The following is a 15168-nucleotide window of genomic DNA, read 5'->3' as shown; positions in this document are numbered from 1 at the left end:
TGCTGCGACAATATTACCAGCATCATAAATGACACAATTTCAAAAATACATAATAAAAATGAATTAAAAAATAAATATAAAAACACGTAAAAATCTCATTTTCAAAATATTTAAAAAAGCGATCCAAAATAAAAGGCAAATATATGCATTTTTAAACAGTAACAAATTTTTATTACAAATTTACCCTATTTAGCGTTTGCTGTCAAACATTTTTTTATTTTTATTTTTTTGTCAAAAGGGTGTTGGCTGGATTTATTTTGATTTTCTTTTTTTCTTTTTCTTTTTTCCATAAAATTTAATTTCCTTTATTCGGACACGGAAGCTCGCGTTGGTAAGCGAGTCACGTGACTGCTCTCCTGCCAAAGCAGTAAATATCAGGCGAGCTAACAGGCACAGGCTGTCCAGCTACTCCCTTGTTTCAGTCAGAACAGAAAATGTGTCATTATCTAACCTAACCAGCTAACAGTCCCGGAGTCTGTGGCTTCTGCGGTGCGTTTCGCCGAGCGATGAACCGACAGCCTCAGTCGTGACTGTGACGGAGGCTCGTCCATTTAAATCTGTGGTGACTTAGCTAGCTTCACAGGTTAGCTTAGCGCTAGCAAGCTGCGTCTGGAGGAGCTTTCGTTGCTAGTGACTATGCAAGGGGAAACTACGGCTTTGCGAATCACGGAAAACGAAGGGAAGCTGGATGTATTTCCCCAGAACAGGACCCCCAGCTCGGGGAGAGCAAGTGCCAAAAGCTGGCAGTATAGGTGGGTGGCAGTTTGTCCTGCTAACGCTCCAACAGTCAAGCTAGTTCACTCATGAAGGTGCATTTTGTTTACCTAGCGAGAGAGTGACGAGGGGAATACCTGTAGTTGAGCAACTGTTTTCAGTTTTTGTAAATTGAGTAGTGTTTTGTGTGTGTGTGTGTATTTGTAGGGGACTCATATTGGGTAATCTGTTATTAAGCAATACCCTGATTGCCTTGTGTGTTTACCTTTTAGGGTGTGTACTCAGTGCAAGTATTTTAACGAGTGTTTTCCTCTTTCTCTTGATCAATCCTCCCACCAGCGACCACATGGAAAATATCGATGGCTACTTAATGAAATACACAAACCTGGTGACGGGGTGGCAGTACAGGTGAGTTTTGTTTAGCACAATGCCACACTGATGTCCCACATGAGGGTAATGAGGGGGAGCTGTCTCATCAGGATTATGGCAACTTGTGATGTTGCAGGTTCTTTGTGTTAAACAATGAGGCGGGCTTGCTGGAGTATTTTGTCAACGAGCAGTCGCGGCCGCAGAAGCCCCGCGGCATGCTCCCCCTGGCCGGAGCCGTCATCTCCCCCAGTGATGAGGACTCGCATACCTTCACTGTCAACGCCATCAGCGGGGAGCAGTACAAGCTCAGGGGTGAGTACCTGTACGAAACACACACTGACCTCTCACAATCTTGAGTAAATTTAAGTTCTTTTGGTGGATCCGTTGGAATCATTTGCATCACGGTAGCTGGTTGTCGTGGGCTCCTCTGAGCGTAAAAGCAGAGCTTTCCATGTCAGTGATGAGTGTCAGCTCCACATATAACTCCAGACCTCCTGTCATCACCATCCATCTTGCTCATACTGTATTGATCTGGATGTTTTCCATTATCTGCTGCCGGTGAGGCAGAAGCACACGGGAATCGATGCTGAGTAAGATCATCCGAGAGTAACTGTAACAAGGTTCTGCCTTCTTTTTTTTTTCTTTTCTTTTTTGTATGTATGTCTCAGCCACCGATGCCAAAGAGAGGCAGCACTGGGTCAGCAGACTGCAGATCTGCACACAACACCACACAGAGGCCATGGGGAAGGTAAGACCACGAGTATATGAGCACATATTAAAAAGAATCATGTTAAAGGTCCCATTTTTATTGGGTTTTATTGTTGTTGTTATCTTGGAGGACTAAACTAAGAGCTGATAAGATATGAAGATGTTTACTTCCTCTATTCCCCAAGCCCCCCCTACAACCAGACAGCCTCCCAGCCTTTCACATGAGTGACGATTTGACCTGTGTGCTATATATCACTACAAACCAATAGTCCTTGAGCTCAAAATTTGTTTAACCCTGTAAGCCTGTAAACAAGGACTGGGTGGTTACTGGCTTTCCATGGCAGCTGTTGTGCTTCAGTACAGTCTAGGGTTTATGTCTGTTTGCATCCCTCCTGTTCTCTGTGCCCACATATACTGCATTTCAATACAGCTGAATTACCAATAAAGCTGTTTTCATTCACATTTTTTTCAGTTTCTGTTGTCAGACAATGGAACGAGTGTGAAAAAGTGACTGAAGCGCATCCTATTAAGACTACACGTTACCCAGCAGTCACTTCAAAGATGTTTAGCAAGCTGTGACTCTGCATTGCTAAGCAACTGATTTCCATTGTTGTCGACAAACTCACCATGCACGCATTTCTGTGTCAAATGATCACTTGGAGAGAAAGTTAGAAGCAAGAAAGTCCTGGTTTCATGCACATTTACATATATCAGCTGTCAGTTGTTTTTCTTCACGCTGCCAAACACAGACACAGAAAGTCTTCTTCCTGAAAGTGGCGAGGACAGCAGCAGGACAGTGGTTTCTAGAGCTACACACACTGAAACAGCCTGATTGGAACAAGGCTAAAACCAGGGTTTATACAGTCATGGTGAAATGAACCATTTTTGTATTATGTTTTCGCTGAAAAAACCCATGACAGGGACATGTGAGAGACTAGTTAATTTGCTGAAAAGAGGCACAATATGGGAGCTTTAATGTTTGTAAAGATCACCCCCATGCTTTTTCTTGCATGCATTTATTGCTAATAACAATATCTATTTAAATTATAGCCTTTTTATTGTTACGCTTGTGTACAGTTCGTATTGTCCCGTGCTGTCATTAAATGTGCGACTGTGATTCGGCAGGACAAAAAGAATAACTTTGGCGTTGGACTTAATTTTAAGCTTCATCATCTGAATCCGACATGTGAGCGGATGTGAGCTGGACACTTTTAGCTTCCTGTTTTCCTTCCTCCCCTGCCAAAGGAGCAATCAGACAGAGCTAGTGGCAGTGCAAAAAAAAAGAAAAGAAATCTGCACGGCTGTGAAATATTAATGTTTATATAAAAATGTATCAGGTTTTGCCCTGTGTGTAAGTGCAGCGATCATTAGTATTGATCTGGTTATTGATCTACAAACTACTAAGCCGGCTGTGAGGGATTAAAATGGTCTTGAGATACAGGAGAGCTGCAAACACAGAATTCTCCAAAGGCTCACTCCTTAGCAGTGGGTGGAAAAAGTCAGGAGCTGTGTTTAAAAGCTGTGAATTTTATTTAAAGATAACAAAGTAGTTGTTATGCTAGATATATGCACTGTTACTGTAGCTGTGAAATGACTGCTGGTAACACCTTGAGATCTTTTTTTCCCCCACATATAACAGAGTATTTGTCACGGTTTTACACTCTGGTTGCACCTAAGAGAACTGAGCTAGTGATTTTTGGTCTAACAACATTTTTGAAACGTTCCACATTGCACAGAGTAATCCCCCACCCAAGTCCCGGAGCTACTCGATGGCGTCCCAAGGCAGCGGCAGCTCCCCCATGAGCCTGCGCCGGCCCAGCCAAAACCCCGCCTCCTTGTTCGGCTGGTCGCAGGTCCACAAGGGCTCGTCGCTCTACTCCAGCAAGAGGTCTCTGCTGCCTGATCACCTGATGGACGCCAGAGAGGTACACGGTTAAATGTGTTGTCAACCAGAACGTGTATTTGGCACGTAAACAGGACTAGTAGTTGACTTTATATGAATTATCGTATCATAATCCAGGGTTTTTCCTGTGTAGAGGATTTATTAGGAGTGTTTAGCGAGCACCAAAGAAAATCCCACAGTGCCAAAATAGAAAATGAATATATCCTGACCAGTTTTGTTAACTGGTGTTATATTTACTCAAGCAAAATAGACATTTTTGTTCATCAATTGCTCATAAAAAAGAAGAAAAAGTGCAGATTTCTGTCAAATATGGTAACATCCTCCTCCTAAAAAGCCAGGAAGAGTCCTGTTCTCACAATACAAGTGTAGCTTTAGATGGTTTTACCATTTAAAATCTCATTCTAATGCTATTTTAATTCATCGAACCCTTGACCCACCACACTCCTGGTAGCATACATGCAATGGGATGTTTGGACAAGCTTTTTAAAATCTACATTTGATGCAGTCAGAACTTGCAGAATAGATATTTACAGATACACACTGGGAGCTATAAAGGTCTCTGATTTATGTTTCAAGCTGCTAAATGTTATAGTCGGGCACCATAATGTGTGGAAAAGAATTAGATGAGTGTCCTAAATAAGGCTGACGCTCTACTCACAACACTATGTTTTATTCATGTTTAAATTTACGGGCAGTGTCACTGTTTATTATGATATGTGGCTTCTTAGAAATACAAGCAACATTAAGTACAACAAGGCAGCAAGTGGTAAATATGAAATATTTAAGGCTTGGTTTAAAGTGGGCTTTGCTGATGGAGATTTGTAGAGTTGGGAATTCTAGTCTTCACTTAGACTCCGCTGACCGTCCACAAGGGAGCGCTGCTGTCTTTACGTCATAATACAGGATGAGAACAGAACTTTGTTCAGCCGTAAAACAACAAGAGATAAAGTTTTGGTTCCAGCTACTCATCACAACAGGGTGGTTGGTTCCCAGGACCAAGCTTTGAATAAACATCCGTGCAAACAATTTAACAAGCGTAGATTTAAAATAGAAGGAAAAAAGTTTTGCTTGTGTAATGCTGCCTTGTCTTTCTTGCTTTTGCAGTGTTTAGTTTAACGGAACAAGACTATTCACTGTCATTCAGACATGCAATATCTGTCAGATTCATGATATAGGACATCACATTTAGTGACATTAATGCATCGTAATAAACAGAAGACTAAATCTAAATTAATAGCAAGCTTCTCAAGCTGTACAAACAACTAGTTTATGTGTAATCATCCAACACGTACTTCAATAAAAACGTCCTGATAGCTGTGATGGAGCTCACCTGAGGACAAACACTAAAATATTTAACTGTAGCTTGCAAACTGTGGAACAACTCACCTGTCTGAGGGGAAGAAAAGTGTGGCATGTTAGCTCTGGACAGATTGTGTCCTCCAGTTGTTCCACATGTGTGTTGCTACTCTCTGACTCTGGAGACACTCAGTGGATCTGTCTGATGCAACAAATATTTTGTGTTAACTTCGATGAAACACTCCTGCAAATATCTGGATGCAACAAACTGAACTCCACCTTTTATTTTTATTTTTCAAGCCAGGATTACATTCATTATTTTAATAGATTTTAATTAATCTGACTTGTTGCAGTTTGTCTTTATTGTTTTAAAATTGCATTTTTTAAATAAACCTTTCAGTTTGTAATAGATGTGAAGTTGTGGGTCAGAGTGAGTGAGAGAAGTGGGTATTGGTGCTGAAATGTGGAAACGCTTTCCCCAAATCTCTTTACACAACTTAAGATATCTGTAAATGTGATGAAGTTTCGACTTGTGCTGTCTTGAAAGAGATCCAGAAGTGTTACAAGATCGGAAAATGTAGTTGAATCTTCTCCAGAAAAAAGACCAGACACGTTTAGATGTGTCAGCTTAACAGGAAGAAAAGGACTTATGTCAGAGTTCTCGTCTCAAAACATGGATGCTGTTCATACATGACAAAGGCAGTCGGGCTAAAAGATCTGCTTTAATTCAACCTAAATCAACAACGGCACAGACAAAGTTCATCAGCCCTTTGGAACACTCTATTTATTTTTTTACCCCCAACTAACCACAACATCTACATGATTTTTCTCCAGATGATGAGCCAGGCCCAGGGCCAGCACAGAGACCTGATCCAGAGCATCGAGGGCCTCCCCGCGGCCCCGGGCCTCTCCCCTCTAGACCAGGATCTGCTGATGCTCAAGGCCACCTCCATGGCCACCATGAACTGCCTCAACGAGTGCCTGCACATCCTGCACCTGCAACAGGTGGCCAGGCAGAGAGGCTCCCTGGGAGGTCAGTTGAGGGCTGGTTTTGTCTATCAAAATAAAGTGGTTGTTGCTTCCTCAGGTACAAAGTGCTTTTTGCTTAGAGTCCACCGGTTAAGTGTTGTTGTCTTCTAAATAAGCTGCAGTCCTTAAAACAAATCATAGTCTTGCACCTGCAGGTCAGCATCCAATCTAGACGAGCAGTTTGCGCTGGCTGGACAGTGGAATTATTTTGCATTATTGATAGGGAACCGTACCTATTCTTACCACCTGTCTCGAAGGTAATTAGATCTCAGATAGTTAAATATCCATCTGCAACACTTTGAGGGCAGGACGCAGCTCTAATTCAGCTTCATATCGGAAAAGTGTACAGTGAGGTTAAAGTTAGAGAGCGCACGGTAAAGTGTCCGGCTTCACTCATGTCTTGACCGTTTCTATTCATTTGAAACGGGAAAACGTGTCCCACTTTTTCACAGCAGATCTCATTACTCAATGTATATTTCATCAGGCCAGACTCATCGGCGCAGCCAATCAGATTAAGTTGTCCGACGACACACACAAGGTGAATTTGAATGAGATCTGCCCACCTCTAAACGTACATTAGGAAAAAGAAAAAAAAATGCCCACGCCATACCGAGAGGGCTCAGCCAATCAGAGGACGGGGATGTTTCCTGTCGGCGGGGCCAAAGTATCCTGATACCTGGCTCGCCGGAGGAGTTGGGTTACAGTCTTTTGGTCGAGGGCAGCTGCCTGAGGAATAGCCATCTGTCCAGGGAGGCAGCAGCCAGGAGATTGTGGGGTGAATGGTGGGCCGAGTGTAGTGTGTGTGTGTGCAGCTGTGAGTGTCGGGGGGCCTCAGGAGGGAGGGGGGGGACAGGACCATGAGTACCTCTGAACCTGTGCACTCCCCGTCCACGGCAGGACCCACCATCGAATGGCTGGAGCCCAAACTGCCCGACATCCTGAAGAACGGCAGCAGCTCCCTGGGAAGCTTCACCACAGGGGAGGGCGCGCTGGAGGGGAGCCGCCTGGAGCTCAGCAGCCCCGAGTCCTGCAGCTTCTCTGGGGTAAGATTAAGACGCACACTCCACTAGGAAACCGCTATCTATACGGGAGACATTAGGAAGTTGGCTTGTTTTTCACCCTAATTCTCTCTAATGCACCCATAAACCATTAAATTTCCGTTTTATTGCTTTTAAAAAAAATAATGAGCAGTTGTGTAGTCTCCCACTCACTTCTGCGGAGTCTCTCAGATCACACTCCCCCTTTCCTCTCTCAGGAACAGGAAGACATAGATGGAGACGATGAGTCGGAGGACTGCTTCACGGACAAAGAGGAGGACCTGGGCGCCGTGGAGGAGGAGCGCAGCGTCATCCTACACCTGCTGTCGCAGCTGAAGCTGGGCATGGACCTCACACGGGTAGGTCGAGTTCCACATACCGCCAAGCAGCGAAAAACCACTCCTGAAGCACCAAGCGGTTTTGACAAAGCTTTCTTTGTTGTGTCAGACGAAGACGGGTTGGATCAATAATGCACAGTAAGAGGTGAAATATAAGTTGTCTGAGTGCTTCAGTAGGTGGAGGGAGGGAACTGGAGGTATTTATAATCATCAGAAGTGTCGAGGCTCGTTAAAAACGACTGAAGGTGTAAATGGTGCTGAAACTGCCAGGGGAGGGATGTCAGGACGCCTCCTGGATGAGAGGGAAACGTCATCAAGACAAAAAAATAAACAAACTCCAGCTTCCTTCGACTGAAACACTTTAGATTGCCATGACCTGAATGCCTGAGAATCTACAGACAGATACTTGTTGTCAACTTTCTTTAACAGTTTTCTTATTAAAAAAAAAAAAAAAAGGAAGTGTCCCTGCATGTTTTCCCATACTGATACTTGTCATGATTTTTAACCGTAAAGTGGTTTTGGTTTAGTCGCTATTTTAAAACGAAAGTCAGCCATAAAGTTAAAGGACCCATTATTGTGTAAGTTGTTTTGACCTTACAGACTGACGTGAGTGCTTCTTGATTTCAGAGAATACATTTTAGAGTTACATAAAAACAACAAGACTCGAAGCCTGGGCAGACATTCTATCTTTCAGTGTCGGTTTGTTCTAGTATTTGGATAGCCTCCTCTTGGGTTTCTGATTTATCACAGTTATCTGGTGGCCCCATTGGCTGACCTCAGATGGAGATCTGGTAGATGCTCTGACCACAGGGTCACGTCCAGCGGACGTCACGAAGCCACGCGCTCGATTTACCGATTGTAAACCATGAGGCGATGCACGAGGTTTTATAACATACATGAGCACGAGAAATAATGGCTGAGATGGGAATTCCAGTGATTTTGCTCAGTGCTGTTTAAAATGAACATACAGAGCTGTTGATAACTAGACATACAGCTTTTGAAATATTTATTAGACCACAGTGACCACTGGCTTCTGCTTCTTCTTTCGCAGCTCTTGGTCGAGTTTTCTTCTTCAGTTTATTGGACAGTCTTTTTTGCTGATTCCTCTTTGTGAAGCACTAGATAACTGCCTTCTCATCAAATTCTCTTCTTTGAGGCATTGTTGAATGATAACAGTTCAGATTATCTGTTGTCGTTACATCTACAGCTTGTGGAAATGATGGTGATTCAGATCATTTTTTTGGTTATTTTGTGTGTATTTTTACGTTTTCTGTACATCCAACTTTTAAACATAACTCATTGCGTGTTTAAATTAAGACTTTTTTTCATGTCTTCTCAAATATTCTGTCATTATTTTGCCGCTATTGCAAAATAACAATTGATTATTAATGTTGAAGGTGAACTAAAAATGTTTCCCAAAGCTGCATTTACAAAATCATCCGTCAGTGTCCACAGGAAGTAATCAGAATCTCCCTCCATCGTCCCTCTAGGTGGTGCTCCCCACCTTCATCCTGGAGAAGCGCTCTCTGCTGGAGATGTACGCCGACTTCATGTCCCACCCGGACCTCTTCGTGGCCATCACCGACGGCAGCAGCCCGGAGGACCGCATGGTCCGGTTCGTGGAGTACTACCTCACCTCCTTCCACGAGGGCCGCAAGGGCGCCATCGCCAAGAAGCCCTACAACCCCATCATCGGCGAGACCTTCCACTGCTCCTGGAACGTCCCCAAGAGGCCCGACGCCCCCAAGGAGCCTTCGCAGGGAAGCCCAGACCCCGCGGCCGTCGCCCAGGACTCCTACCAAGTGCGCTTTGTGGCGGAGCAGGTGTCCCATCACCCCCCTGTGTCGGGGTTCTACGCCGAGTGCCAGGAGAGGCGGATGTGCGTGAACACACATGTGTGGACCAAGAGCAAGTTCATGGGGATGTCCATTGGAGTGTCCATGATAGGGGAAGGTGAGCAGCAGGGTTTGAGAAAACAGCAGAAAAGATTCACCTGAACAAGCGAGTTGTACTTTCCTTTTATTGCCCCGATTGGTTTTAATTGATTTTCCTTAGAGAGAGGAAAGTAGACCTGATCTAAACTTCCCCATTTCCTACTACAGCTTCAAGTAATTAATGACCTTTATCACCGACTGGCAACAGCAAGGATAGAATTTACAGTATCGCTTTCTTCAGAGCACCTTATTCAGTATAAATTACTCATTTTTGTTGTAGCTAACCCTCTAGTATTTGTATTTTTCTATGTGATTGATTCTAATATTTCCGTCTTCATTTATTTCCCAGGTTGTCTGAATTTGCTGGAGCACGATGAAGAGTACACCTTCACGCTGCCCTGTGCCTATGCACGTTCCATCCTCACCGTCCCCTGGGTGGAACTGGGCGGCAAAGTCAGCATCAGCTGCGCCAAGTCGGGCTACTCGGCAGTCATCACCTTCCAGACCAAACCCTTCTATGGTGGCAAATTACACAAGTGAGCTTTACTTTTGGTGCAAGTTCACATACATGTTTGTTGCTTAGTTTTGTGTCTTTTAGATGGTATGTCATCCCACTGCTGTCTTATGGGTTGGACTGGAAAAACAATTAGCAACACAAAAGCAACATGACTTTTGGCCTTATACAGTTTTATATATTGTTCCAATCCTGCAGCTGTTGAATGATGAGTATAAACAAAATTAGATTCCGTCTTTAACGTCTCCTTCTCCTTCTGTATTCAGGGTGACAGCAGAGGTGAAGCATAACACCACCAACGCTGTGGTGTGCCGCGTGCAAGGCGAGTGGAACGGCGTGTTGGAGTTCAGCTACACCAACGGAGAGACGAGGGTGGTCGACGTCACCAAGCTGCCCGTGACGAGGAAGCGCGTCCGGCCCGTTGAGAAGCAAGGACCAACCGAATCCAGGTCAGTGGGCGTGGAGTCTTTGTGTTGATTTTAGCTAGTTGTCATAATAAACTTCACCTGTGTTAATATGTTTACATCCTCTGCTTTTCATGCAAGTCCACACAGATCAGAAATCGAATTCACATCCCTTCTTCTTGGTAGAATTGCAAATATTGTTTGCAGCGAGGTGCATATAAAATGAACACGTTTGTTTGTGTGGAATTAGCAATTATATTGAACTACAACCTGCATACAGTTGTGCATCTGTCTCTACACCCTTTATTCTGGTTTGAATTACTCATAAACCCGTCAGAGCAATATGATAATGTTATATCACAAGACAGAACGGAACTGGAGCTTTGTAGTGATGCTTGTTGCATGTTAATACCAAATTAATAATGTCAGGAAGAAAGATCAAGTTTCACGCTCCTGCTTCTGGTATGAATAAGCTACAAACTAGTTGTTTGTGCACCAAAGAATAATCTGGTTTTAAAAATTACAGCAACTGTCTGCATTGTCTCCAACATTAGGGCAACATTATCTCCAAATTTCTTTTAAAAAATAAACTCAGAATGATGCTTTTCATTGGAAACTTCATCCTGGTTTGTCACCTGTGAAACTAGGCTTCTGTTTGCTTCAGAATTAAGCTCATATTTGTCCCAAATTCTAAGTCATCATGGTGCTGATGTTGCAGGATTCCTGACAATTATGATAAGATAGGTCTACTGTGAGCATTTCATGACGAGACACATCAAAAAAAGGTGGCAATTTCATAATAAAAAAGAAGTTTTTTTCATCTTTACATGAAGGCAAATTTAAAAAATCTACAAGTATTATCATAACAACTGATGGAAGCTCTAGATAGCCTAGACTGTTCTGAGAAAACCATCATGTATGGGTAAAGAGCAAAAGCAAAGTGAGCCGAACAGCCTTAATGCTCTCGTGGTTAATTACTTCACTGCTTTTCAGGCGCCTGTGGCAGCACGTGACGGAGTCCTTGCGGCAGAAAGATATCGAAAAAGCCACAGAGCACAAGAGGATCCTGGAGGAGAGGCAGCGGACGGAGGAGAGGCACCGCGCCGAGACCGAAACCGCTTGGAGGACCAGATACTTCGACAGAGAGGTGAGCAGCTCCACGATCCGTAAGAGCTCGTTTTATTGTGAAGTAAGTAGGGTCAGAGCATAGTGAATTCCTAGCTGGATAACGAAGAAGAACACGTAAGACGGCTTCGGCTACCTGCGCTGACTCGAAATAAATTTTAAATAACCTGCAGCATAATTTCTGTCTCTTGTCGGAGCTTCTCCATTTCAGAGTGTTCTCGTATTGCACTTTACATTTCCCAAGGAACTGGGTCATTTAAGTTGACAACACAGCACAGGGATATTCAATCGTAAACCTGTTTCTGTACAAGATAAAATCATCTAATTTCCGATCCTGAATCCATAGCTTTACTGTATCGATCACAGCTCATGTTCACGCCTTCATCAGAAATATTAATCCGTTGACACCATCTCTCCTCCTCTTCCTCCTCCAGGGTGAAGGCTGGGTTTATCACAAGCCGCTTTGGAAAAACTCCGCGTTCAAATCCTAGTTTCTCCAGTCTGTATCTTGGATGTCCATATTGTAGATTCAGGAATGCGTGTGAGAGAGAGAGAGAGAGAGAGAGAGTGTGTGTGTGTGTGTCCGAGCACGCACGTGGAAAGCATGACCTGCACTGACGAACGCGACGCCGGGGGAGAAGGACGGACAGATGGCATGACCGAAGGCGTTCTAACTCATGACGTTCACAAAGCCTCCTTAGTACAAGTTTTTGTACAGCTGATCAGTTGTTTTTTTCTTCTTTTTTTTTTATAATCCAATGTCATGGAAACATATTCTTGTACAGGTAACGGTACTCTATTTACACAGCCTTAACATAGTCTGATGAATGAGTTTGGGTTCGGTTGATCAACCAGGATAAGGTTCTTCTTCTTCTTCTTCTTTTTAAGCTGTAGTTTCACACGTTGGTGGAGTTTCTTCTTCAAACAAGATAAAGAAAATATTCAGAGTGCTGCCTGATAAATTCCACTGGAGATGGGATTCTGTGTATTTCAGTGTTGATCCTGCTGAAACAGAAGCACTGTTATCGAGTATATTTACACACACACACTGTTGTTTTGATCTGGACAATACTTTGACTATAACATTTAAGATTAAACGTGTTAATAAATGAACTTATTTGGGAGAATTGTGAGGGACGGATTGAGGGAGGAGTGGTCCATCGCATCAGTTAAGACCTAAAAAACACCAGAGCTTCGAGTTCTTCTATTGCATCGGATTAAATTTAACATTTTAAAGCTGCCGTTTGGAGGAGTTTGCATCTCCTTCATGGGTCTAAATTCGATCCTGGGGAAGTTATACTGATCAAAAAGGTCCCTGCTTAGGTTAGAACTTAAAAGTTAAAGACTTTTATGGGTTGGGGTGACAGCACTGGATACTTTTTGCTGTGTCACCTTTTTGCTGGACTAAAGTAAAGCTGTATTTGGTGGCTTAACTCTGCAGGTACAAGATAGAAAGAGAGACCTCAGCATGAGCTCCAAGTACGCCAGAATAACGGGTATTGGACATGACTAAACTCGAGGACATCAAGAGGGAAAAAAAAAAGAAGCCACTTTTCCCATATTAAGCAATCAGAACCACCTCAAGCAGGTACCTTTTTTGTTTTCTACCCAAAAAACTGCCTTGAAAGAGCTCCTGCATGGGCAGTTTTTGCAATCAGAAGGTTCAGGCAGCCTTAAAACATCTGGAAAATGGCTTATAGTTGCTCAAAATAATGCCTAAATACTCACTTTGTCATATGTCAGATGACTAATTTGCCTAAAAATAAGTTCCGGAGGGCGAAACACAACTCACAACATCAACAAAAGCCACAAAACACGTCACTGAAAGTCCCTTTATGAAGCATTTCTAGGTGTATAATCACATCATGCATGCTGTAAAACACTCGGGTGTTGCAGATTTGTCTTTGGGAACGTGAGTCTAAGCCAGTGGTTCTCAAACTTTTGGAGCCACGGCCACCAAGATAACATAAGTTTGTGTTTGTGACCCTCCAATCTGAATCGCTAACATGGCATGAATGAATAAATTTATTTCGAACAAATTAAAGGGAAAAAAAATATAAAAACAAAAGAAAAAGAGCATAATATCGCATCATCAAATCATAATATTAACAAGTTCAAAAAAGGAGCAAGAACAAGTATACACTTCTAATTTTAACAGCCCTAATACACATTTATTTGATAAATATCGGCTTTATTTTTATTTTTTACAAATGATCTGGGGACCCCCTGAAATTATCTTGGGACCTCCATGGGGGTCTCAACCCCCAGTTTGAGAACCACTCCTCTACCATTATGATTTTGACTTGCGAGCGAGTAAACTGGAGACAAACACTGAACATTTATATCTTTAACGCCTCATATCCTCCTTTATATCTGCCTCAGTGTGTCACAGATCTAATGACAAACTACATCCAATAGTCAAAGTATTCCCTCTATGCTGATGATGAACTCTTGTGCATTCATATACACAGAACTTAAAGCAATCAGCTCTAAATTCTTATTTACTCATTGTTGAATGCTATGAATATTGATATTTATCGACTGGGTCGCCCCGTCTTAGTCTAGCTGACAAATAACCAAATTTAAGCATCTAAAATTCCCACTTTGTCTATTTTAATCCTGCGGTTCTGCAGTGTGTCTAGAGGGGGAAAGAAAAAATCCTTCATGCATGATGGCAAAAGTCTCCATTCACACTGATCGCAGCACCCACTTCAATTTCTAAATGTCTATTGTAAAAGCTTTTAACCAAATTCGCTTGTTTTGTAATGCAAATCAATATTTTCTTTGATTGCCTGTCTTTCCCCCTCCCCCACTAATCTTTAATCGCTCTCATTTTTAGAGCCACTTTTTGTATAGACGTTAAACTTCCTTTCCCTCGCCTCTCTCAAACCTCCCATCATCCCATCGGACTCCCTCCAGAAAGAGGACATCCCACCCTGCCATCGATAAGCTACATCCCTCCCAGTCTCGGTGCCTTACGCAACTCTTTCTGTGCGCGTCTTCCGGCGAAGGAGCGCAGCGTTTTCATCAGTTACTTAACCTGACCGATGCAATGGCGTATGCATTGTTTGTGTGTGTGTGTGTGTGATTTTGATTTGTTTTTTTTCCTGTTTTAAGAATCAGTGCTTGATGTTTGGAGAGGCCGACCGAGCACTTGCTGACCTATGAAATGCACTGAAGGAAACCCGATGTTGTAGAAGAAGATGTGTGATAATATACGAATAAATTGCGTATCAGTTGTATTCTGTGTTTTCAGTTTTGTTCAGCTTGAATAGAATCACTGTTTCAATCAGGATGACATTAAAACACCTCATTATGTCAATTTAACTGAACAATTAGCATCAGTTCAGTTTACTTTTGCTGCCAAGGCCACAGACCAGACATGAAGTCTGAGCCTTTTATGCCACAAGAGGGAGTTTTCTCTTCTGTCAGGAGGAAACAAAGGCAAAGCTGTGCACCGGACTGTGGTGTTAAAAGAAAGGCTGGACAGAAGTGTGTAACAATGAGCTCAGTGTTTTGTTTTGTTGTTTTTTTTTGTATTTTGCAGAACAGAAAGTAAAAGATTGAGACAATAATTCACACTTGAACACTTTGGATCTGTGAGCAACATTCACAGAACACAAGATCCATCTTCAGACCGACGATACTGATCATTAAAACTTAACAGATTATAGATGTATAAAATGGAACAATTAAGCCATAAAAAATGTCATTCCATGACCACAGAATAGTGAAATAAAGTGTTGTGTATTTTTAGTTTTATCTCTACTTTTTATTTTTGTCAAATTCTACATATT

General features: G+C 42.7%; 1 protein-coding gene across 2 annotated transcripts; it reads left to right on the top strand.

Annotated features, from left to right (window-relative positions):
• The first annotated feature begins 327 nt into the window (after positions 1 to 327).
• LOC103363015 (oxysterol-binding protein-related protein 11) lies at positions 328 to 14613 on the top strand. Of its 2 annotated transcripts, XM_008289590.1 has the most exons (13): positions 328 to 752; positions 1054 to 1122; positions 1220 to 1395; positions 1752 to 1831; positions 3528 to 3716; positions 5825 to 6023; positions 6917 to 7062; positions 7275 to 7415; positions 8885 to 9347; positions 9678 to 9864; positions 10109 to 10291; positions 11240 to 11393; positions 11806 to 14613. In XM_008289590.1, the coding sequence occupies exons 1-13, from the start codon at positions 637 to 639 to the stop codon at positions 11860 to 11862; spliced, it is 2160 nt and encodes a 719-aa protein (XP_008287812.1). In that variant the 5' UTR covers positions 328 to 636; the 3' UTR covers positions 11863 to 14613. The 2 variants fall into 2 exon arrangements, with proteins under 2 accessions (XP_008287812.1, XP_008287813.1); XM_008289591.1 differs by lacking the exon at positions 3528 to 3716.
• Positions 14614 to 15168: the final 555 nt, after the last annotated feature.

Source organism: Stegastes partitus, unplaced genomic scaffold (genome assembly GCF_000690725.1).
Source record: "Stegastes partitus isolate 25-593 unplaced genomic scaffold, Stegastes_partitus-1.0.2 Scaffold624, whole genome shotgun sequence".
Lineage (NCBI taxonomy): Eukaryota > Metazoa > Chordata > Actinopteri > Pomacentridae > Stegastes > Stegastes partitus.
The sequence above is the reverse complement of the archived record's forward strand: the minus strand, read 5'-3'. Positions and strand labels throughout refer to the sequence as shown.